The 25,579-nt window shown below is 41.2% G+C and overlaps 1 protein-coding gene across 1 annotated transcript in view; it reads left to right on the top strand.

Moving 5' to 3' along the window:
- GALNT16 (polypeptide N-acetylgalactosaminyltransferase 16) overlaps positions 1-25,579 on the top strand; it is a 161,228-nt gene that overhangs the window by 80,927 nt on the left and 54,722 nt on the right. Inside the window, exons 2-3 of the mRNA XM_075843292.1 lie at positions 12,234-12,409; positions 19,448-19,546. Coding sequence (XP_075699407.1) covers positions 12,234-12,409; positions 19,448-19,546 — 275 coding nt within the window. The remainder of the gene's footprint in view (positions 1-12,233; positions 12,410-19,447; positions 19,547-25,579) is intronic.

Below are 25,579 nucleotides of genomic sequence, written 5' to 3'. Positions count from 1 at the left end.
AATACACAGTGGCTAGATCCATTCATTTACACTGCAAATAGCGATATAGCTATATCGCTATGTGCAGTCACGTAAACACACTATAACGCTACACATGTGTCCTGACAATGAATATACATTACCGCCAGCCAGGACGTGATGTGTATTCATTCTCCTGACCACTTCTGTAGCGTCTCTGTGAGTTACAGCATAGCAGGCGTAGTCTCGCGAGATTACGCTATAAGCGGTCATTCACAGCGAGATCTCGCTGTGCTGTGCTGTAACTCACAGAGACGCTACAGAAGTGGTCAGGATTCTGAATACACATCACGTCCTGGCTGGAGGTAATGTATATTCATTGTCATGACACGTGAGTAGCGTTATAGTGTGTTTATGTGACTGCACATAGCGATACAGCTATATCGCTATTTGTAGTGTAAATGAATGGAGAGAAGTGTATGACGCTGATTGGTCAGCATAATACACTCCTCTGTACAACGCCCACTTGGTCATATAGTAAAACACGCCCAGTTGTCCATTGAGAAACTCATTAGCATAAAGCTAATATAGGTCATAACTCCATCAAAACTGATCGGTTTTCTAAATAAAAAACACTGCTGTAATCTACATTACAGCGCCAACACGTCATGTACAATATAGGCTAGTGGCGGATTAAGTAGACCATAGGCCCTGGGCTGTTACCCATAGTTGGGCCCCCTTCTCCACCGCCGCCCTGTAACTATTGTTAACACTTCCTTTTTGTCCAGGCATTAACAAATGGGTGTTACTACTCCCCTTGTCAAAAGGCTGTGTCCCCACATACTGACAGTCTCCAACCATCGCTGACAGTATCGCGCCGTGTAGGGACACATTCTCCTGACAAGGGGAATAGTAACACTTATTTGTCTATTAGTCCTGGACTGCACAAAGACTTTGTGAAATTCAAGGATTTCCTATAATAAACATGTCAGTAGAGATGACAGATTGTCTATAAATCTAGTGACTCACAGGTGACGAGGTAGTTTTTTTCCTCTTCTCCATCCAGTCCAGACTTCATGACGACTTTTCCCGGCCATGACCCATTTCTGCAGAATTTGCCACTGAGATGTCTTTAGCTCCTCACTTTTCCAACATTTCCACACCTATAAACAAAGATAATATTATCATGGTGCCACACACTGTGCCCCTAAATATAATAGCACCAAACACTGCGCCCCTGAATAAAATAGTACAAACACTGTGCCCCTAAATATTATAGCACCATAGACTGCGCCCCTGAATATAATTGTGTCAAACACTGTAGATAGCACCACACACAGCCCCCTGTAAATAGCGCTACACAGTCCTCCCCCTCTGTAAATAGCGTCACATAGCTCTCCCCCTCTTGTATATAGTGCTACACAGCAATCCCCCTTAGATAAAGTGATACACAGCGCTCCCTTCTATATAGTGCTATACAACAATCCCCCCTTGTATATTGTGCTAAACAGCGTCTCCCGCCTTGGACCTGCAGCTCTTGTAATTGCTCAGTATAATGTCCCACGTAGCTGCCCCCATAGTATATTGCCACCCATAGCTGCCCCCACAGTATAATGCCCTTCATAGCTGCGACACAGTATAATGCCTCCATAGCTGACACAGTATAATGCCTCCATAGCTGACACAGTATAATGCCCCATAGCTGCGACACAGTATAATGCCCCATAGCTGACACAGTATAATGCCCCATAGCTGCGACACAGTATAATGCCCCATAGCTGCGACACAGTATAATGCCCCATAGCTGACACCGCATAATGCCCCATATGTACGTACCTAATAAAAAAGAAAACATAATTACTTACCTATCCCGGTTCCCACGACGGTGGGGGATGCTTCTCCTCCTCTGCACTCTGCTGTGAGTGACTCCGTGCAGACAGGCGCGATGTAGTGACGTCATCGCGCCTGTCTGCACGGAGTCACTCACGGCAGAGTGAATGCTGGGGCGAGGCTCCAGCATTCAACCCAACTGAATCTGCGTCCTACGGACGCAGATTCAGTTGGAAGCGGGCAGCACGGTAGCGCTGCATAGTTTTTGAAGTTTGTGTGCGGTTCGGGCCGCGATGGGCCCCCTGGCAGCCTCGGGCCCCGATGGGCCCCCTGGCAGCCTCGGGCCCCGGGCGACCGCCCGAACCGCCAATATTATAATCCGCCATTGATATAGGCCACTTATAATGTGGTGACAGAGCCTCTTTAATCAACTTAAAGATGGGTACGTACGTACATTCCATGAGTAATATCAGAGATATGGACTTTTACTTATCAGACACCAAAAGGTCTTTTTCCAGACTGGTAATGGGAGCCAGGGCTTCCGTGTTGTGAAAGAATGTTTCCATATAAAGTAAAGATGTTCTCGCTTGATTCTCTATAGAGTAATAATGTATTTTATTACTCCATGTTCACATCTGCGTCGTCCGGCTCTGTTTTTAGACTCCATTTCAGATTACGTAACTTTTTACGGGAATAGAATATATTCCTGAAGAAGGGGGTGTCTGGCCGAAACGTGTTGGATGATTTAATAACTGCTGTTTGTTTAAAGTTATCTGCAATGTTTTTATGAACACCTTCCCTCTGCAGCTTTTAGTTTTTAATTTTAGTTTTTTCCTCCTCTCCTTTCAAAAGCCATAACTTTTTTTTTCCGTTGACATAGCCGTATGACAGCTTGTTTTTTGCAGGATAAGTAGAAGTTTTTCATGGCATGATTTAGGGTAGGAACACACACAGCGTACACACTGCGGATTTTCCGCAATGGATTAATTGTGGAAAATCTGCAGCATATATTACAGTTGCAGCAGTGTGGGTGAGATTTCAACAAATCTCGTTCCCACACTGCGGAAAAATGCAGCCGAAAAAAACCGCACAATTATTGACCTGCGGTGCAGTTTGTTCAACCGCAGCATGTCCATTAATGCTGCGGAATCGCAGGACTTCTGTTGCGAGTTCCCCCATTGAAGTCAATGGGGTGCTTAAACCCGCAAAAATGTGGTGTATGTTGCGATGTTTGCGGCGGAATAACAAAAATCGCAAGTAAGAAGAAAATAAAAATAAAGTTATACTTACACAGAGTTCCCTGCTCCTTCTCCAGTCCGGCCTCCCTGGATGACGTTGCAGGCTATGTGACCGCTGCAAACAATCACAGGCTGCAGCAGTCACATGGCCTGCAACGTCATCCAGGGGGTCCACAGCGGACGTCAGAGGAGGGAGGGGGTAAGGATGTGCGATAATTTACGCAGCAGAATTTGTGCCCGAAAAAAAACGCACCACAATGTGGTGCAGGTTTTTGGACGGCATTCCCTGCGGTATTTAGGGCGAATACGCTGCGCAGCTTGACGCAGTGTATCCACCCTGAATATGGCGTGTGTTCCCACCCTAAATGTACCATATAATGTACTGGGAACCTGGAAAAAAAAATGCCAGAGGGGGCCGCCTTCTTTCTAATGGCTTCGATTCCACGGTTGCTATTGACTACAGCATCTAAGAGGTTAAATGGGTGGAATCTAAGTGATCTTTGATTGCGCCCGTTGCAGTGAAGTGACGGCTGTAACATAGAATGGCTGTTAGCCCGTTCCTTACTTTTCTTTGACGGCTGTCACGTATATGTATGTGACATTGCGTTAAGGGGTTAAATAAGGAGTTTGATAATGCAAGAAATCTGAGTGGTTAAATCTGGACAGTTTCTGCATAACAAGGTTTTCCTGACATCAGGCATGAGGGGACGCTGGGTGGTACAGTGAGGCCAGGTTCCCACGCGTTGTATATGCTGCATAAAACTACACAGCGTATCCAACCTAGAACCTGCAGCACACTTTGTACGAAAAACCACACCACCTAGTCCGGCCTCCCGGAATGACACTGCAGCCATGTGTCGCGCCCGATTTTGTATGTGTAAAGGTTTTTTTCCTGAGTTACAATTCTGCCGCAAAAGTCGCAATATGACTGTGTGTTGCGGGTCTTACGTCCCCATTGAATTCAATGGCGAAAACCTGCAACAGAAAGGCAACGAAAACGCAGCATAAAGTGACAGTGGATTTAAAATTCGCTGTGCTTTTTCCCCGCTGCGTACTTTCCTGCTACTGTAAATGCTGCAGCATTTTCTCACCGAATTGCTTTCCTTTTTTTTTTTTTTCCACTGTTGACTGCTTTAGGCTGGATTCACACGAGCACATTACGTCCCGTACTGTAATCATGTTTTCAGTACGGGACAGTAGTTCCACGGAGAGGCAGGGACTCCTAGCATCGTACATAACTATGATGCTAGGAGCCCGGCTCCCTGCAGTGTGTTCGGTCCGGAATTAGTGGCCGAAATACGTTCCGTCCATTACGGACGTAATGTGCTCGTGTGAATCCAGCCTTACAGGCAACTTAAAGAGGCTCTGTCACCAGAATCTCAAATCCCTATCTCCTATTGCATGTGATCGGCGCTGCAATGTAGAGAACAGTAACGAAACGTTCATTTTTGGCCAAGTTATGAGCTATTTTATATATATGCAAATGAGCTTTGAAATGGACAACTGGGCGTGTTTTTTTCATATGTCCAACTGGGTGTGTATTGTGTTTTTAACTGGGCGTGTTTACGTGTATGACGCTGACCAATCAGTGACCAGTCAGCGTCATACACTCCTCTCCATTCATTTACACAGCACATAGTGTTCTTATTAGAACGATGTGCGGCCACATACACAAGTGTCCTGATAATGAATACACATGACCTCCAGCCTGGACGTCATGTGTATTCAGAATCCTGACACTTCTGAATCTTTTCTGTGAGATTTCCAGCAAGGGAAACGAAATCTCGTTTACCTCGTAATCTCGCGAGATTAGGCGTGGCTTGCTGTAATCTCATCCCCCCGTGTGTCCTCATCCCGGCTGTGGCAATACACATAATAGCACAAAGGACCACAACTCCCTTACAGACAGTAGAGACACAAACTAAAGTCATTATAATGATGGTGACTAGAAACTGCCAAGATGTTCCTCCCGCTGAGGGGTATATAAGGGCTTGTCCTGGGGAGGATGGAGATCTTCTGGATTTAGACCTTCAGGAGAGCTGAAGCTGGCGCTCTGAAGATGTTCCTGTGATCACCTGATTTTGTGGACAGTGTGTTGTTCCTGCATTGAACGTGTGTTTTTCTGTCAGCATTGGATGCAATAAACCCTGTTGGAGTTGCCCTGTCGTCACTGGCTCTGTTGATCGTGTATTAACTTAACGAACCCCATGACACTCTTCTTTGCACCCGTACTAGTTCAGCCATGTCCTTCATATGCACTGGTGCCCAAAATTGTACACAATAATCCATGTGTGGCATGGCTTGTGATTTGAATAGAGGCAAAACTATGTTCTTGTCATGAGCATCTATGCCTATTTTAATGCATCCCATGATTTTATTGGTCTTGGCAGCAGCTGCCTGGCACTGGTTGCTAAAGGTAAATGTACTGTCCACCAGTATCCCCAAGTCTTTTTCAGTAGTAGTTTTATGTGTTTCCTCAGCCCAAGTGCACAACCTTGCGTTTATCCACATTAAACTTAATTTGCCATTTCTCTTCCCAAACCTTTGGCTTCCCCAAATCCCTCCTGTAGTATTACATTATCCTCCTCCTGTGTTTATTACTTTACAGAGCTTTGTATCCTTTGCAAATACTGAAATATACTCTATAAACCCTCTACAAGGTCATTAACCCCTTCCCTCTTTGGCCACTTTTGACCTTCCTGACAGAGCCTCATTTTTCAAATCTGACATGTTTCACTTTATGTGGTAATAACTCCGGAATGCTTTTACCTATCCAAGCGATTCTGAGATTGTTTTCTCGTGACACAATGGACTTTATGTTACTGGCAAAATTTGGCAGATACATTCAGTATTTAATTGTGAAAAACACCAAAATTTTGCGAAAAATTGCAAAAATTTGCATTTTTCTCAATTTAAATGTATCTGCTTGTAAGACAGGCAGTTATACCACACAAAAATGTTGCTAACTAACATCCCCCATATGTCTACTTTAGATTGGCATCGTTTTTTGAACATCATTTTATTTTTCTAGGGCGTTACAAGGCTTAGAACTTTAGCAGCAATTTCTCTCATTTTCAAGAAAATTTCAAAATGCTATTTTTACAGGGACCAGTTCAGTTGTGAAGTGGCTTTGAGGTCCTTAGATATTAGAAACCCCCAATAAGTCACCCCATTTTAAAAACTGCACCCCTCAAAGTATTCAAGACAGCATTTAGAAAGTTTCTTAACCCTTTAGACATTGCGCAGGAATTAAGGCAAAGTAGAGGGGAAATTTACAAAGTTCATTATTTTTTTCAAGAAATTCATTTTGAATCCATTTTTTTTTGTACCACAGAATGTTTTACCCAAGAAATGCAACTCAATATTTATTGCCCAGGTTCTGCAGTTTTAGGAAACATCCCACATGTGGCCCTGGTGTGCTACTGGACTGAAGCACCGGCCTCAGAAGCAAAGGAGCACCTGGTGGATTTTGGGCCTCCTTTTTATTAGAATATATTTTAGGCACCATGTCCGCTTTGAACAGGTCTAGTGGAACTAAAACAGTGGAAACCCCCCAAAAGTGACCCCATTTGGGAAACTACACCCCTCGAGGAATTTATCTAGGGGTGTAGCAAGCATTTTGACCGGCCAGTTTTTTAGCAAAAATTTTTGGAACTAGGCCATGAAAATGAATATCTAATTTTTTTTCAAATAAAATGTAGGTTTAGCTAATTTTTTTTCATTTCCAAGAGAACTAAAGTAGAAAAAGCACCACAACATTTGTAGAGCAATTTCTCTTGAGTAAAACAATACCCCACATGTGGAAATAAACGGTTGTTTGGACACAAGGCAGGGCTTAGAATGGAAAGAGCGCAATTTGGCTCTTGGAGCTCAAATTTAGCAGGAATGGTTTGCGGAGGCCATGTCACATTTGCAAAGCCCCTGAGGTGACAAAACAGTGGAAACCCCCAACAAGTGACCCCATTTTGGAAACTATACCCCTTGAGGAAATTATCTAGGGGTATAGTGAGCATTTTGACCCCACAGGTTTTTTGCAGAAATTTTTGCAAGTAGGCTATGAAAATGAAAATCTAAATTTTTTCAAAGAAAATGTAGGTTTAAGTATTTTGTTTTCATTTCCACAACGACTGAAGGAGAAAAAGCACCGTAACATTTGTAAAGCATCTTCTCCCGAGTAAAAAAATACCCCACATGTGATAATAAACATCTGTTTGGACACACGGTAGGGCTCAGAATGGAACTAGCACCATTTGGATTTTGGAATGGTTTCTGGGCGCCATGTCACATTTGCTTAGCCCCTGTAGTACTAGTACAGTGGAAACACGCCAAAAGTGACTCCATTTGGGAAACTGAACCCCCTAAGGAATCATCTAGGTTTTTTGCTGAATTAATTAGAATTAAGCCATGAAAATGAAAATAATTTTTTTTTCCAACAAGATGTAGTTTTAGATGCACATTTTTCATTTTTTACAAGGAATAGAGAAGAAAAAGCACCCCAACATTTGTAAAGTAATTTCTCCCGAGTACGGTAACACCCCATATGTGGTTATAATCAGCTGTTTACATATATGGGAGCATTCAGAAGAAAAGGAGCAGTATTTATCTTTTGGAGCGTAGATTTTGCTGGAATGGTTTGCGGACGCCATGTTGCATTTGCAAAACCCCTGATGTACCAAACAAAAGTGACCCCGTTTTAGAAACTACACCCCTAAAGGCATTTATCAAGGGGTGTAGTGAGAATTTAGACTCCACAGGTGTTTTTCAGAAATGAATACGCAGTGGATTGTGCGAAGTGAAAATTGCAATTTCTCCACTGATCTGCCCATTCACCGCACAAGATGTTGTGCCCCTAGAGAATCTTACCCCAATAAATTGTTAAGCGGGTTCTCCCGGGTATGGTATTGCCTTACTTGTGGCCATAAATTGCTGTTTGGGCACACTGTAGGGCTAAGAAGGGAAAGACCGCCATTTTGAGCATGGATTTTGCTTGGTAATAGTTCTGTTTGGGGTTTTGCTGGTATTTCCGTTTATAATGTGGTGGCATATGTAATCTGTGCGGAGAACATCAGGGTATATGTAATCTGTGCGGAGAACATCAGGGCATAATAAGGGGCTATAATAATGGGGTAAATAATACAATTATCCATAGATGTGTGTTACGCTGTGAAGCAATCCGTTATGCACAGGCCGGTGTCACACTGATAAACGGTTTTCTTTCTTATCCCCCTTTTGTAACGCTCTGCACCTTTTGGGGACTTTTTCTCCTTCGTAGTTTGGGAAATATTACTAGGAAAGTTTTGCGCTGGTATAATACGGGCGCCCTCGCTTCCAGCGGATGTGCTATGTCCCTTCCCTTTCCTAGTTCCTAAATACTAGGGCCCTGAAACTGAAGGAATGTTCTCCTCCGGCCTGCGCATTGAGATGTTATTTCATCACCGCATTACTAGTGCCGTAACTTTTTTGTTTTTCAGTTGATTGAGCGGTGTGCGGGCTTGTTTTTTGCGAGACGGGCTGTAGATTTTATTGGTACCATTTTAGAACACATACGACTTTTTAATCACTTTTTATTTCATTTTTTGGTAAAGGAAATTACCAAAAACAAGCAATTCTGGAATAGTTTTTTATTGGGTTTTTTATCGGCATCCACAGTGTGCCCTAAATTACATGTTAGCTTTATTCTGCGGGTCGATACGATTACGGCGATACCAAATTTATATAGTTTTTTTTATGTATTGCAGCTTTTGCACAATAAAATCACTTTTTTTATAAAATCATTTGTTTTCTGTGTCGCCATATTCTAAGACCCATAACTTTATTATTTTTGCGTGCACAAAGCGGTGTCAGGGATTATTTTTTGCAGGACGGATTGCCGTTTTTATTTGTACTATTTTGGAGTAAATGTGACTTTTTGAACACTTTTTATAGCATTTTTTGGAAGGAGATGTGACCTAACAACAAAGATTATTGCGCTGTTTTTCATGTTTTTTTTTACCGCGTTCACCGTGCGGGATAAATTACATAATAGTTTTGTAGTTTGGGTCGTTACGGACGCGGCGATACCAATTATGTATAGTTTTTTTTATTTTTACGTTTTTTCCCATAATGAAAGACTTACTATGGGAAAAAAGTCAGTTTAGCTTTATTTTTATTTGAAATGTGTGTTTTTATTGTTTTACCACATTTTTATTAACTTTTTTTTACTTTTTTTACTTGTCCCACTAGGGGACATGAGGGCCTGTTGCCCCGATCGCTACTCTAATACACTGCACTACATACGTAGTGCAGTGTATTAGCGCTGTCAGTTATTCACTGACAGCAAGCCTATGAGGACACGCCGCAGGCGGGTCCTCATCGGCTCCCGTACAAGGCAGACTCGGACGCCATTTTCTGGCGTCCGATTGCCACAGCAACCCAGCGATTGCATCACTGGGTTGCCGGTCGGGTGAAAACCTATCAGATGCTGCGCTCTATTGAGCGCAGCATCTGAGGGGTTAATCTGCCGGATCTGAGAATAGCTCCAGTCCTGGCAGTTACAGGAGGGTGCCAGCTGTATAATACAGCTGTCACCCCGCGGTGATGGTGCCGGCTCTGCTTCTGAGCCCGCACCATCACTGCGCCGTACATATACGGCGCTTTGCGGGAAGCACCTCCCGACAGCGCCGTATATATACGGCGGATGTCGGGAAGGGGTTAATAAACCTATTAAAAAGAAGAGGGCCCAATACTGACCCCTATGGAACCCTACTGGTAACTGTCACCCACTCTGAGGATGTACCATTAATAACCACCCCTAATTTTTTTACTATCACTGAGTCGTTGTTAACCCAATTACACACACCTTTTCCCCCAGTCCCATCCATAGCCGTACACAGGTCCAGTCTAGAACTTACCTCGACAGGACCGATTCCTCATAAACCCATTCTGATGCTGCGTTGACTCTTTATTTTCATTGAGATACTCTAGGATAGCATCTCTTAGAAAACCCATTTTGAATATTGCCATCACATTTGCTATGCACCAGTCCTGTGGAACAGACCCAGTCAAGATAGAATCCTTAAATATCAGAAATAAGGGTCTGTCTATCACGGTACCTAATTTCTGCGGAATGCGTGGGTGCATACCATCCGGACCCAATGATTTGTCTATTTTAGTGTTAAGGTGGCGCTGCACTTCTTGCTGGGTTAAGCAGGTGACATTTAATGGAGAATTTACTTTATCCCTAATATTGTCGTCGCACGTTGGATTTCCTTTGTAAATCCAAAAAAAGGCGTTTAATAGATTGGCCTTTTCCTCATCCTCCTCCACCATTATACCCAGATTATTTTTGCTATGGTTTTACTCCGCTGCTGATTTGAGGCTGGTGAAATCTGAGGAAATAGAATGAAAAGCTAGTAGTAAGCATGAGTTAAGACAGATAAACAAGCATTTATAGGTTTTCAGTTTGCCCTAAACAATTGCGTACACTAGAAGCACCATGTATACGAAGGTTCTCGGCCACTTGGCCTTTTTTCGCATTATTGACTAGCCATTTCTCCAACAGACGAGGACCACATTGGAGGATATGGCCCATACTGCATTGTACATTCCAAAGCCGTACCTGCCCTGTTTCACCTGTTTTTGCATATTGCTCTGTATTGTTTTTATCACCATCTTTGACACTCTCTGACTGGGAGAAGCCATATTCCCAATGTGACAGACAAATAGAGTTGTCTGCGGATGTAATGGAGTAATATATTTTTCACAGTACCCGGTTGTCATTCTTCTTTCTTTACTTTTAAGTGCAAAACTACTGCCCGTCTGTAATTGTCACGATGAGAACAAATGCCCTGCCTGACCAGCTGTACTAGGGGCATTTCAGCCATTGTCTTTAAGTAATTTACGTCCTATTTTGAGACTCTTAAAGGAACAGTGTCATCACAATTTTTTTTTTAATATGTTAAAGATGTTAGTGCTTTATTAAAAACGTTTATATTTATTTGTGTGTTTGTGTTTTACTTTTTCTTATTTTTACACTTTTTCTTCCCTATGGGGGCTGCCATTTTTTTTCCCATTTCTGTATGTGTCGATTAACGACACATACAGACATGGAATACGGCAGCCACAGTCTCATAGGGACTACGAACGGGGCCCGTTCCATCCACTAACATGTACGCCGTCTGTGTGGGAACTGCGCATGCGCCGCTCCCACACAGTCCAATTTGAAATGCGCGCCGTCCGGCGCCATTTTCCTGTGGACCGGAAGTCGCGGCCGGACAGTAAGATTACTACTTCCGGTCGCGGCTTCCGGACTTGTGCACTTGGACCAGCGGCAGCAGACGGAGCGGACGGGCCGGAGGGAGCCGCGGCGGCAGGAGCAGGTAAGAGATTTCTATGTATGTTCGTGTTTGTGTACGTTTACTACTGTATGTAAACCTACTACACTGTGTGTTAGCTCAAAAAATGGCGGCACACAGTGTAGGAGGTTAGACCGTTCAAACCCCTCGTTTATCCCGGCACTAGCCAGGATAAAGGAGGGGGGGGGGATGCTGAGAGCTCACTAGAGCGAGGGCTTTTTACCCAATTTTGCAATGCTGCAATTTTGGGAATAGCTCCATCTAGTGACCAGCAATGGGAAATATTATAAATTAGAATTAATTTATAATATTTCCTGACTCGTGAAAAAAAATAAAATAATTTGAACAATGTTTAATCACCTACACACTAAATGTTTAATTAAAAAAAAACAACATGTTTTTCTGGCAACACATTCCCTTTAAATGCATCCAGAATTTAATAAAAATCCTATTTTGATCCTGTCTTGTTTGGTGGACTAATGTTCTGTCATTGAATACAAATTATATGTGTAGAGACGAGTGAATCCATTTGCAAATCTTGTCATTACTAGAGAAGGGTAAAAGGTTAGGCTGAAGGTCAGACTTGCCAACTTTGAGCTTCAAATGTGGTAAATTTCTTTGCCATTTCTAGCAATGAAACAATTCGTGAATGTTATTGCAATGAGCATTTTGAAGAAAAGTAATAATAATTCTGTTATGAGTAGGAAATCTTTAAAGTAAAAAAGAACAGATTGTGTTTTCTGAATTCGACTTTCTGCCTCCTGTTGCTTCATCTCTTATAACTGCCAAAAATATCCGAGTGTGGAGAATTGTGTAGGGATTTGCAGGCGAAGATATAGTCAAAGCACGTTTCATGAAATGGGTTTTGTTCCAGGTGACGTCAGCCTTACAGACCGAGAAGGGGAAGCTGAATGTCTTTGATGAGAAGTTGTATCTATCCTTGAAGTTTCTAAAGGCTGGAGAAGATCCTTACCGGCAGCATGCCTTCAACCAGCTGGAAAGCGACAAACTCAGCAGTGACCGGCCCATTCGGGACACACGACATTACAGGTAGAATAGATGTGTGGGAAAATGAGTAAAAGTAGACCTTTTATGAGAATATAAAGGCCAGGGTGAACTAGGCGGGACCCTGCTTGCCTGGCTGTGTGTCAAACAGCTGTGGAGATTCTATACACTGTACTAACTAACCCAGGATACAGTATCCAGAATCTTTCATTTTTTTTTTTTTTTGGGGAGGTGGTTAAACTTTAAGGAATGTTCAAGACACATAATGCATATCCGTAAGTGGATAGAGAGAACTGCACAGAAGGTCAATAGAGGATTCTTGAGTATTGAGTCAAAGTCTAATAACGTGCGGTTATTGGTTTAAGGCACGCGTAGTCTTGAGTTTCCCGTTTCATATATGAATCATAACCCACTGTCTGGGTTCCTATGTTAAAGAGGCTCTGTCACCAGATTTTGCAACCCCTATCTGCTATTGCAGCAGATCGGCGCTGCAATGTAGATTACAGTAACGTTTTTATTTTTAAAAAACGAGCATTTTTGGCCAAGTTATGACCATTTTTGTAGTTATGCAAATGAGGCTTGCACAAGTCCAAGTGGGTGTGTTTAAAAGTAAAAGTCCAAGTGGGCGTGTATTATGTGCGTACATCGGGGCGTTTTTAATACTTTTACTAGCTGGGCGCTCTGATGAGAAGTAACATCCTCTTCTCTTCAGAACGCCCAGCTTGTGACAGTGCAGATCTGTGACGTCACTCACAGGTCCTGCATCGTGACGGCCACATCGGCACCAGAGGCTACAGTTGATTCTGCAGCAGCATCAGCGTTTGCAGGTAAGTCGATCTTGACCAAGCTATTTTTTACGTTTTTCAATCGTCGCATTCCAAGAGCTATAACCTCTTTATTTTTGCGTCGACATAGCTGTATAAGGTCTTGTTTTTTGCGGGACAAGTTGTATTTTTTAATAGCACCATTTTGAGGTACATATTATTTATTGATTAACTTTTATGAACTTTTTTTTGGGGGGAATAGAAAAAAATCCAAAATTTTGACACTCTTTTTTGCATCCTAAATCTACGCCAATTACCGTGTGGTATAAATGACACAATAACTTTATACAGCGCGTTGTTACGATTGCAACGATACCAAATTTGTATAGTTTTTGTATGTTTTACTATTTTTACACAGTAAAAACGCTTTTTTCTCTAAATTATTTGTTTTTGTGGCTCCATATTTCAAGAGCCGTAACGTTTTTATTTTCTCGCCGATGCGGTTGGATGAGGGCTTTTTTTTTGCGGGACGACGTGTAGTTTTTATTGGTACCATTTTGGAGTAGATGCGACTTTTTGATCACTTTTTAATCACATTTTTTTTAAAGTCAGTATTCACAGAAAACAGCAATTTTTATGTCGTTTTTTATTTAATTTTTTACAGCGTTCACCCTGCGGGTCAAATAATGTAATAGATTTATAGTCGGGGTCGTTACGGACGCGGCGATACCAAATATGTGTAACTTTTTTACTTTATTTTGTTTTTTTAATAGTAAAGCAGTTTGTAAGGGGAAAAAGTGGGTTATTCATTTTTTTTTCACATTTTTTTTTTTATTAACTTTATTAAACTTTTTTTTTTACTTTTTTACTAGTCCCACTAGGGGACTATAATATGCGATTCTGCGATCGCTATTATAATACTCTGCAATACTTCTGTATTGCTGTGTATTATGCCTGTCCGTTTAAAACGGACAGGCATCTGCTAGGTCATGCCTCCGGCATGATCTAGCAGGCATTCGCTCCAGGCAGACCTGGGGGCTTTATTAGGCCCCCGGCTGCCATTGGAGACACAGACACTCAGCGATCGTATCGCCGGTTGTCGGTGGGGGAGAGAGGGAGCTCCCTCCCTCTCTCCAAAACCACTCAGATGCGGTGCTCGCTATTGAGCACCGCATCTGAGGGGTTAAAAGTGTGAGATCGATACTAATATCGATCTCACCCGGCAGAGCAGGGACACTCCTAGCCCTCAGCTGCCTCTGGCAGCTGAGAGCAGGGAGATTTGACAGCTCACTGCTCGGTTTACTTATTCCGATGCCGCGACGTAAAAAGTCTATGGCATCGGAATAAGGCCCGTTAGTGACCGACGTAGAAACACGATGGGCCGGTCACTAACGGGTTAATAGACAACTCGGCGTGTATTTACTTTATACCAACTGGGCGTTGTACAGAGGAGTGTATGACGCTGACCAATCAGTGACCAATCGGCGTCATACACTTCTCATTGTTCATTGTTGCCCAGCTTCTTTCACTGCACAATCACACTGGAACAATGAGAAGTGGATGACGCTGATTGGTCACTGATTGGTCAGCGTCATACACTCCTCTGTACAACGCCCAGTTGGTAAAAATTAAAAACACGCCCAGTTGGTCATTAAGAAACTAATTTGCATAAATCTAAAATTGCTCATAACTTGCTCAAAAATTATCGTTTTTCAAAATAAAAACCACTTATCTACATTACAGCGCCAATCAGATTATGTAGAAGATAGGGCACTTATAATCTGGGGACACAGCCTCTTTAAATATTCTATAGTAACTCGGCAACAGTACAACATAAATAATTCAATGTATTTACAAAGTTATTAAATGTTTTTTATATCGATTTTTTTTTTCTGTATATAAGTTGTAAAATTGCTCAGAGTTGGACATGCCTTTTTAAGTTTCCAAAATGGGTCCAAAACATGGCTTTTTTCCCCCTCTATTACACTCCTTCTGTAATATTTTATATTCCTTGGAATTCCTTTATATTTTATTTAGCATTCCCTATACACAGTATCTACTGCTTTGAATTATCTTGATTTGTCATCAGCTTTTCTGTTTAGATCAGTTGCAAAGCAGCAACATCGTACAAGAATGCAAGTGTGAACACAGCCTAGCGCAATAAAAAAAGGAAGGAATGAGATTAAATGAATAAAAAATGTTTTACCAATAACATTATAAATAGGTTTTATTATTTATCACATTATTTGCAAAAAAAAAAAAAAAAACACTGCACATAACTCATAGCATTGGAATCCTGCAGTATTTCTCCACTCCAATCCTCAAATACCTCCAACAGGTTATGTTTTCAGGATTTCTTTAAAGGCTATATACCCCTTTTGAAATCGTTTTGTTTTTTTCAAAACAAAATTGTGCATCAGTATGATTGGTGCAACTTTCTAAATACATTTTATTAAAAATGATTTTTACTTTTTCAGATACAGCTGCTTTTGTATACTGTATGCAGCGCAGCTGTATCATTCGCCAAGACCTGAATCTGTCAGGTCCGCGGGACTGACAGGTTCAGTGACAGCGGGTACTGAGAGTCTCTGGTTTGCAGGATCCACCTGTAATCGGTCACATCTATGTCATGAACTTAGATGTGATCGACCGCAGCTCAATCCTGCGTGGTTTCAGCGCTAGATACAGCTGCTCTGTATACAGGATTCAAAGCAGCTGTATCTCAAAAAGTAAACATAATTTTTAGTAAAATGTATTAGGAAGTTGCACCAAACACACTGATGGACAATTTGATAGATGGATGGATAGATAGAGACCGATAGGTCCAAGCGTTTGCAACAGATCATATATCGGTGCAGGTTAATCCTGTTTCTTAATTCGAATGTGGTTTCTCCTACGTATAGCAGGTGGCAAGGACACTGTCTAAACATTCTGAAAAACAACTGCGTTTTCATGTGATTTGATACAGTTCCCCCCCCCCCCCCCTTGAGATGAGGATTGATCTAATTCCTTTTTTTTCAAGAAACGGGTTCTAATAGATTTTTCAGTTGAATACTTTAAAACCTCATGGGTTAATTGTTGATTATAATCTGGGTAGTGTGACTTAGGTGGCATGACTTGCCTTCAGATATTTGCTGGACCAGGTCCTGTGCCTTTATCTGTATAGGATCGATTAGACAATGTCTTTGTACATACATTTTTTAACATATTTATATAATATTTATTCTCCATATGTGATTCATTGACATTCCCGCCTTTTTTTCTTTTTTTTTTCTCTTTTTGTATGCATGAATTTTCTTTAAAAAAACAAAACAGTCTTCTGTGTCATCAATAAGATGAATATATTAGGAACCTGCCATATGGAATTCCAGACACACCATGTTGCCCTGATGGAGAATATATTATATATGTTTAGGGCTGGCTTTTCTTTTTTGTACATGTCCACACAGGCTCCGTGTTTTTCCCCCTAAAGATATTGAAGCTGCGTTCCCGTTTATTCTTTGTTGTATGAATAAGTGATCAAAATGACATAAATATAATGGTGACGCTTGAATGTATGGTACTTTAATGTTTTAGTCAGCACTCGGGATTGAACCCCTGTTTTGTCTCCTGATTGCCGGCGCACGGGTGAATCTTGGTGTGCTATTTGCACATCTATGATCCGGGATGCGTTTGGCCAATGAGAGGACTTAGTACCCTTGGGAAAGGGACTGGTCAACTCAATATAGGAAGACATTGGGGGAGGAATATAATTATGCCTCTATAGAGTATTACTTAACCCCTTCCCCCTGCTGGCATTCTGGGCCCTAATGTCCAAGCCATTTTTTAGATTTTTCCATTGTCACATTCGAAGAGCTGTAACTTTTTTATTTTTGCGTCGGCATAGCTGTATAAGGTCTTGTTTTTTGCGGGACGACTTGCAGTTTTTATTGGTACCATTTGAGAGTAGATGCGACTTTTTGATCACTTTTTATCACATTTTTTTTAAGTCAGGATTAACAGAAAACAGCAATTTTTCCATTGTTTTTAATTTTATTTTTTACGGCGTTCACCGTGCGGGTTAAATAACGTAACAGCTTTATAGTCGGGGTCGTTACGGATGCGGCAATACCAAATATGTGTAACTTTTTTGCTTTATTGTAGTTTTTTTTAATAGTAAAGCATTTTGTAAGGGGAAAAGCTGGGTTTTTCATTTTTTTTTTTTCACTTTTTTTTTTTTATTAACTTTATTAAACTTTTTTTACTTTTTTACTAGTCCCACTAGGGGACTTCACTATCCTCCGATCGCTATTATAATACACTGCAATACTTTTGTATTGCAGTGTATTACTGCCTGTCCGTTTAAAACGGACAGGCATCTGCTAGGTCATGCCTGCGGCATGATCTAGCAGGCATTCGCTGCAGGCAGACCTGGGCGTCTTTATTAGACCCCCGGCTGCCATAGAAGACACAGACACTCGGCGATTTTATCGCCGGGTGTCAGTGAGATGAGAGGGAGCTCCCTCCCTCTCTCCAAAACCACTCAGATGCGGTGCTCGCTATTGTGCACCGCATCTGAGGGGTTAAACAGGTGAGATCGATACTAATATCGATCTCACCCGGCAGAGCAGGGACGCCCCCAGCCCTCAGCTGCTTCTGGCAGCTGAGAGCAGGGAGATTTCACGGCTCCCTGCTCTGTTTACTTTATTCTATAGCAGCGACGTAGTTTGGCGGCGCTCTAGAATAAAGCCCACTAATGACCGCCGTAAAAAGACGTATCGGCGGTCATTAAGGGGTTAATAAAACGCACCCTAATGTTGTAGGTTGATCGGACGCATAGCGGTTGTGTAATTTAAAGGATGTCTCTTTTCCATATACGGGATAAGAAGGGTGCATTTGCCCCTTCCTAATATGGCCGCGCCACCAGTGAAGTCCTCTCTGCGCGTGTAGATACGACCCGCATGTCTTAGTAGGAAATCTCATTAGCTATTTTCAGTTACTATGTTGTGGGAATTGGTTACTGAAATAGAACATATGTGGACGTGCGTAGTATTCCCAGCTAGACGCCGTATTTTGGCTTTGATACACAGGGCACCGTGGTTGTGGATGGTGGACTTCCGGGCAGTATGTTATTTGAAATATTGATTAGTAACGTGTTTATGTGGATCTATGATTGACTAATTAGATTTAAAACGGGGATTCTATGGATCACTTTATATATGTTTTTGTAAATGTTTATTATTATGCACTTTGCACTTTTTTTCCCTATTAGGGGTTATATTTTAGAGATAATTCACAATTGATACATATATATGTATCACTCTAATGATTATAATCGTGTAATTACATGTCGTATGATATATAAATCATGTGATGCACAGTGTTAATACTGGTTGAGAAAGGCCCATGCTGGGGCTAAAACGTCGCACTTTTATGGGTGAATAAAACCCTTTTTTTTCCCACTTGAAATCAAGTATGTGGAGTGCAGCCTATTCTTTGAATGACTAAATTTTTGGGACTGGAAGTCGTAGTCCTGGGGCTTGCACACACGATTCCTTTGAAAGGATTTGCCTTTTTGTTCTGCTTTACTCTATCTTTATCCCTATCATACATAGCCTCTAAAGAGGCTCTGTCACCACATTATATATTGTACATGATGTGATCAGCGCTGTAATGTAGATTACAGCAGTGTGTTTTTATTTAGAAAAACTATCATTTTTGACGAAGGGATTTGATAATCTGGTGACAGAGCCTCTTTAAGTATTGCACTAGTGATATAATTGTCAGTGCACCAGAAATTACCACAAGTGTTCTCTCTATAAGGCTGTTTTTTGCCGCAGTATCGCAGTTGTTGCAACCACAACGTGTGAACACGATGTGAGGGCATCTCTGACTATGACCTGTTGGGGGTGCTTGAAAACTGCAGTTGAGATAAAGTGTTCAGGAGTATCTGTATAATCTCCAATGTTTATGTGCAGCAGAGTTTTTTGTTTTTTTGCAGAAATTTCTGTGCGTGAGGCTGTGTTCACATCACCGTTGCCCCTCCGTTGAGGGGTCCTGTCGGAGGTTTCCGGAAAGGCAAACGGAAATCTAAGCTTCTGTTTACATCACCATTGATATCAATGGTGACTAAATTGTTTCTAAAGGTTTTCGTTTGTCACCGTTGTGGCAGTTGACTGCGCTATGGATTCCGTCAAAACAACGGAGCCCCGTCACAACGGTGGCAAACTGAAACCTTTAGCAAAGTTTCTGGCACCATTGATATCTAGCTAAGAGATTATGAGTAACATTATTCTCAATCCGATTGTTCTAATATATTCTTGATCCTGTTTCTCACCAGATGCACCTCTGTACGTTATGACCATGACCTCCCTTCCACTAGTGTTATTATTACTTTTCATAACGAAGCGCGTTCTACTCTGCTCCGAACAATTAAGAGGTTAGTACTGACTGGATAATATACCTCTGTTTAATATCTACTGTGTGCGATGAATAATCTAGTCTCCCCCCTACACAACATTTCTATTATTCTGCATAAAGAATGGTTATTGGTGTCAATGAATCATTTACTTTTCACTGGTGATGAGGAAGTGTTCAGGTTTAGGGACCATTGTAACAATATCTTGTCTGAGCATTGAATATAGGCATTGTCTGCCATAACCAGATATTCTACAGCTCTAATATCCGATCCGTAGGGCAAAAGAAAAGGGTCTGCCTATAGAACACTACCCCTTTTAATAAACAGCAGAGCTGGTTATGGAGCTGTTAAATGTAAGGGGACGTTTCTGGGGGGAGTTTCAATAAGCTATCAGCACTCACTACTTTATAGAATATATGAACAGTGGAATGTCTTATGAGTAACTGCTTTATCACACTGGCTGGACAGACTTCTTACCCATGTAACCCCTGAGTCAGGGAGGACTTTTTCCCCTATGGAGGCAATCTTTGCCTTCCTCTGGCTCAACAGGGTAGGATTATAGGTTGGACTTGCTGGCCCTACTTCTTTTTTTTTTCAACCTTAACTGTGTAACATACATGCTACTTTTAATATTAAAGGCAAAATTAGGAAATTTATCAATTTAATTAATTAATTGCTTTTGTACAATCGTTTGTTTTTGTGAGAAGGGTCCGTGAGAGGACTTAGTACCCTTGGGAAAGAGACTGGTCAACTCAATATAGGAAGACATTGGGGGAGGAATATAATTATGCCTCTATAGAGTATTACTTAATAAAAAGCACCTTCTGTACACACCTTGAATGGAAGCCAACGAGCACTCCATCATACAATTATTATTCATATAGTGCATGAGCTCCTAGATGTGGGGTTTAATTTAATTTTTATTCTAATAGAATTTCTATAAATGGGTTTTCTAAATCCACCTCTTTAATCTTTCGCAGATTCTCTTTAATTGTAGAGCAGAACTTTGGAAATTTGAAAACTACAGTATAAATGATCTGAAATCTTTCTAAAATGTTTGACTTGGAATTAAGTTTACATTCTTTTTCTGTGGATTAGCTCATGTCTGCATGGCAAAAATACCAATTTATTGGCTGTAAGATAAGGAAACGCTTATGTGCCAGGCATTTCAGAATAACAGTGGGGCCCTTGTTCCAGTAATTTGGCACTTTTTACCTTTAAACAGTCTGGCTCTCCTTTAAAACGCCACTAATCCTAAAGTGCACTGTACCTTGACTAAATAAGCCATAACTAATATTTGCACATCTTTTATTAATTTGCATAATATTTACTTATTCGATGTCCATGCAGAAAATGACTTCTGTTCTATTATTTGGATTCTTGGGCAGGAATTAAAGGACGTTTTAGGACGTTATGACCTTCAATAATGTCTTGTTGTGCTTATGTCAAGCTTCTCACTCACTGCAACATTCTTAACCCTTTTCCTGTCAGACATTTTGCACCTTTGGTAGCCAGGACACTTTTCACACTATTGACATTTACAAATAAATCCCAAATTACAAAATAAAAAAATCATACCAAACCCCCATACCTATATATTTTGTGAGGGTAGACACCCGCCACCGTGTCTAACTGCCACTGAGCACTTTATACACACTTACACCATCATACAATTTTTTTGTCTCAAATTTCAATTTTTCGTAAAAAAATTTTTACAAAATTTATATTCGTGGCTAAAAGGGTTACCCAAGCAGAAAATTAGCTGCACCACGCACCCTAAAAAGGAGTTTAATATGTACAGAGTTCATACATAACATTTCTGTCTACATCTGCATGTATATTCAACTTTGTGATTAAAATGTGTACTCAAACAGACCCCTTATGCCAACAAAATGTACTTTGCAATAAACTGTGGAGGAGTTGAAACACACCACACATGTCTATATTCACAGGTGCGCGTGCTGTATATGCACATATCTTCATAAAATCACTGGAATTTAAAAGCCCAAAAATCTGGTTTTAAGATGGAAATTCAAAGAAAAAAAATTAACCTTTAGAATACATGGATTACACCGCTTCAAAAAGTGGGTTCAGTCACAAACCGTATCAATTTATTGAAAGCGCACAACCTGATGATTGCAGTTGTCTTGACATGCTGTTGACAGCCATGTCCACCTTCACATAACTTTGAGACAAACTATTTACAATATTTATTTTTAAATGCATTATAACATACATTTGCGCTTAAAACAAACTCCTATGCGCGCGCGCGCGCACACAAGCAAAGGTTTACACATAAAAACAATGTCAAAATAATATATGTATATATATACCACATATGTCTACATGAACAAGAACTTGTGCTCTCAAAAACATTAAAACGGAGGCCATGCAATATATAAATTGTAGCTAAACGTTTGACAAACTTCTGACATGTCATAGTGGCATGTCAGAAGTTTTGATTGGTGGGGGTCTGAGACCCCCACCAATCGCTAAAACAGAGCAGCTGAAGCACTCGTGTGAGCGCTCAGCCGCTTCGTTTCTGTTCGGCTTTTTCTGGAAATCAATGTATCGGAGGACAGACTCCATATAAAGTCTATGAGCCCGTACTCTGATAGATCGGATTTCCGGAAGAAGCCGAACAGAAACGAAGCGGCTGAGTGCTCACACGAGCGCTTCAGCTGCTTCGTTTTATAGCTATTGGTGGGGGTCTCAGTGCTCGGACCCACACCAATCAAAACTTCTGACATGTCACTATGACATGTCAGAAGTTTGTTAAACGTTAAGCTACACTTCAATTATAATCCAGAAATATGTTAAAAATATATACTGCACACGCATAAAAATACAACTTAAGAATTTATACACACAATTACCTTCACACAACTTTGTATCAAACAGTGATTCTAACTAGAGAAGTGGTCGGCGGATTTTAGGTACAGACAGGATAAGGAGTGTAAAATGTATAAACTTTATTGATGTGTGTGTAGTGCAAGTGGTTGTTGCGACCTATGTGACCCTGTGATCTGGATGCTGGTAAACGTCGCTAAAGAGTCGATAAATTTGGCATTGAGGGGTAATTAGATAAGCTACTGCTCATCTTCTCACTCCTTTTCTGAAAAACAAGCCCCCCCCCCATAAATGATAATCCGAGTTCAAGTAAGCACTCTAATTGGTAAGGTGGAGGGGGATTATAACGCTAAAAAGTTAATGTTACCCTTCTCCCTGGGGTCATCTACAGTCATACAGGACGAGGATCATATATTCTCCTCTCCCTCTCCACACTGACTGAGGTAAAAACTACAAATATATGCAGATCCCACTTTACCCTACTCTTACTCAGGCTAGGTTGCAGCCAAGAAGAACTTACATCGTATCTCTAGCTGCGACCTAGCTTGAGAGAGCTGTTCGTAACAAGGACTTATCAGATATGTTCTCAGCTACTGAAGTGCCTTCCTGTCAGGATGTATGAGATGCGTCCTTGGCCGGGAAAGGGTTAAAGGCTTTATACACTGTTGCAACCATTTTGTATTGCATTAATGCATTTAAAATACAGGGTGGGCCATTTATATGGATACACCTAAATAAAATGGGAATGGTTGGTGATATTAACTTCCTGTTTGTGGCACATTAGTATATGGGAGGGGGGAAACTTTTCAAGCTGGGTGTTGACCATGGTGGCCATTTTGTAGTCGGACATTTTGTATCCAACTTTAGTTTTTTCAATGGGAAGAGGGTCATCTGACATCAAACTTATCGAGAATTTCACAAGAAAAACAATGGTGTGCTTGGTTTTAACGTTACTTTATTCTTTCATGAGTTATTTACAAGTTTCTGACCACTTATAAAATGCGTTCAAAGTGCTGCCCATTGTGTTGGATTGTCAATGCAACCCTCTTCTCCCACTCTTCACACACTGATAGCAACAATGCAGAAGAAATGCCTCCCGATCTGACCCCCTTAGACTTTTATGTTTGGGGTCATCTGAAGGCAATTTTCTATGCTGTGAAGATACGAGATGTGCAGCAACTGAAACTACGGATACTGGAAGCCTGTGCTAGCATTTCTTCTGCGGTGTTGCTATCAGTGTGTGAAGAGTGGGAGAAGAGGGTTGCATTGACAATCCAACACAATGGGCAGCACTTTGAACACATTTTATAAGTGGTCAGAAACCTGTAAATAACTCATGAAAGTATAAAGTAACGTTAAAACCAAGAACACCATTGTTTTTCTTGTGAAATTCTTGATAAGTTTGATGTGTCACATGACCCTCTTCCCATTGAAAAAACTAAAGTTGGATACAAAATGTCCGTCTTCAAAATGGCCACCATGGTCAACACCCAGCTTGAAAAGTTTCCCCCCTCCCATATACTAATGTGCCACATACAAGAAGTTAATATCCCCAACCATTCCCATTTTATTTAGGTGTATCCATATAAATGGCCCACCCTGTATAATGGAACAACTTTGCAAATGGTGATTATTCTAAATTTCCTATCGTGGTTTTTTTTCGTCTACAGCTCTTATGCCCCATGTTTCTCCTAGGGTATGGACTATAAACAAACCCATTGTCTGTAGGTTAGCAAAAAGCAGGTGGCAGATAGAGAATAACACATGACTGAAGGATCAAAATAAACAATCAGTTTCCACGGAGACACATAGATCTGTAGACACAAAACAGTATGATATTTTTAATCAAGATTATTAGCAAAGTTGCTTTATTTTTAACCATAGATGCAAAAGGCCAACATGTGGTTGAAATAGTTTATATATATATATATATATATATATATATATATAATGTGTATATGTGTGTGTGCAGTGGCGGATTATCATTAGGGCGTTTCGGGCGGTCGCCCGGGGCCCAAGGCTCCCAGGGGGCCCAAGGCTCCCAGGGGGCCCATGACCGCCCGAACCCCCTCATGCCCAGTGGCGTCGCTAGCACCGGAGGGAGCCCCGGTGCCAGGACCGCACCTGTCAGGCGAGGGGAGCTTCGCTTCTACTTAGCAGCCGTGGTCTGTGCTGCTTTAGAAGCTCCCCCTCCAGCCCCCCTTCCCTGCTCTAAACATCTCTCCTCTGCTGCTAGCTGTCGGGACATGGGGGAGGGGAGACTGTCGGCGGGCTCTGTGTCGTGCTGTGAGCAGGAGAAGAGCTGCAGTGAAGACATAAAAGGTAAGTGCATGTGTGTTTAATGTCCATATTCATGTATGTTTAATGTCCATATTCATGTATGTTTAATGTCCATATTCATGTATGTTTAATGTCCATATTCATGTATGTTTAATGTCCATATTCATGTGTGTTTAATGTGTATATTCATGTATGTTTAATGTCCATATTCATGTGTTTACAAGGTGTACTTTGTGTATAATGTGCATACTCGTGTGGACTTTGTGTACTATGCATACTTTGTGTATAATGTGCGTACTTTGTGTATAATGTGCCTACTTTGTGTACTTTGTGTACTGTGCGTACTTTGTGCATAATGTGCGTACTTTGTGCATAATGTGTGTACTGTGCGTACTTTGTGCATAATGTGCGTACTTTGTCCATAATGTGCGTACTTTGTGCATAATGTGGTACTTTGTGTACTGTGCGTACTTTGTGCATAATGTGCCTACTTTGTGTACTTTGTGCATAATGTGCGTACTTTGTGCATAATGTGCCTACTTTGTGTACTTTGTGCATAATGTGCGTACTTTGTGCATAATGTGGTACTTTGTGTACTGTGCGTACTTTGTGCATAATGTGCCTACTTTGTGCATAATGTGCGTACTTTGTGCATAATGTGGTACTTTGTGTACTGTGCGTACTTTGTGCATAATGTGCGTACTTTGTGCATAATGTGCGTACTTTGTGCATAATGTGCGTACTTTGTGTACTGTGCGTACTTTGTGCATAATGTGCCTACTTTGTGCATAATGTGCGTACTTTGTGCATAATGTGCGTACTTTGTGCATAATGTGCGTACTTTGTGTATAATGTGCGTACTTTGTGCATAATGTGCCTACTTTGTGCATAATGTGCGTACTTTGTGCATAATGTGGTACTTTG

This window comes from Rhinoderma darwinii, chromosome 12, assembly GCF_050947455.1.
Source record: "Rhinoderma darwinii isolate aRhiDar2 chromosome 12, aRhiDar2.hap1, whole genome shotgun sequence".
NCBI classification, from domain to species: domain Eukaryota; kingdom Metazoa; phylum Chordata; class Amphibia; order Anura; family Rhinodermatidae; genus Rhinoderma; species Rhinoderma darwinii.
Note: the sequence above shows the minus strand (reverse complement) of the source record. Positions and strands in the feature narration are given on the sequence as shown.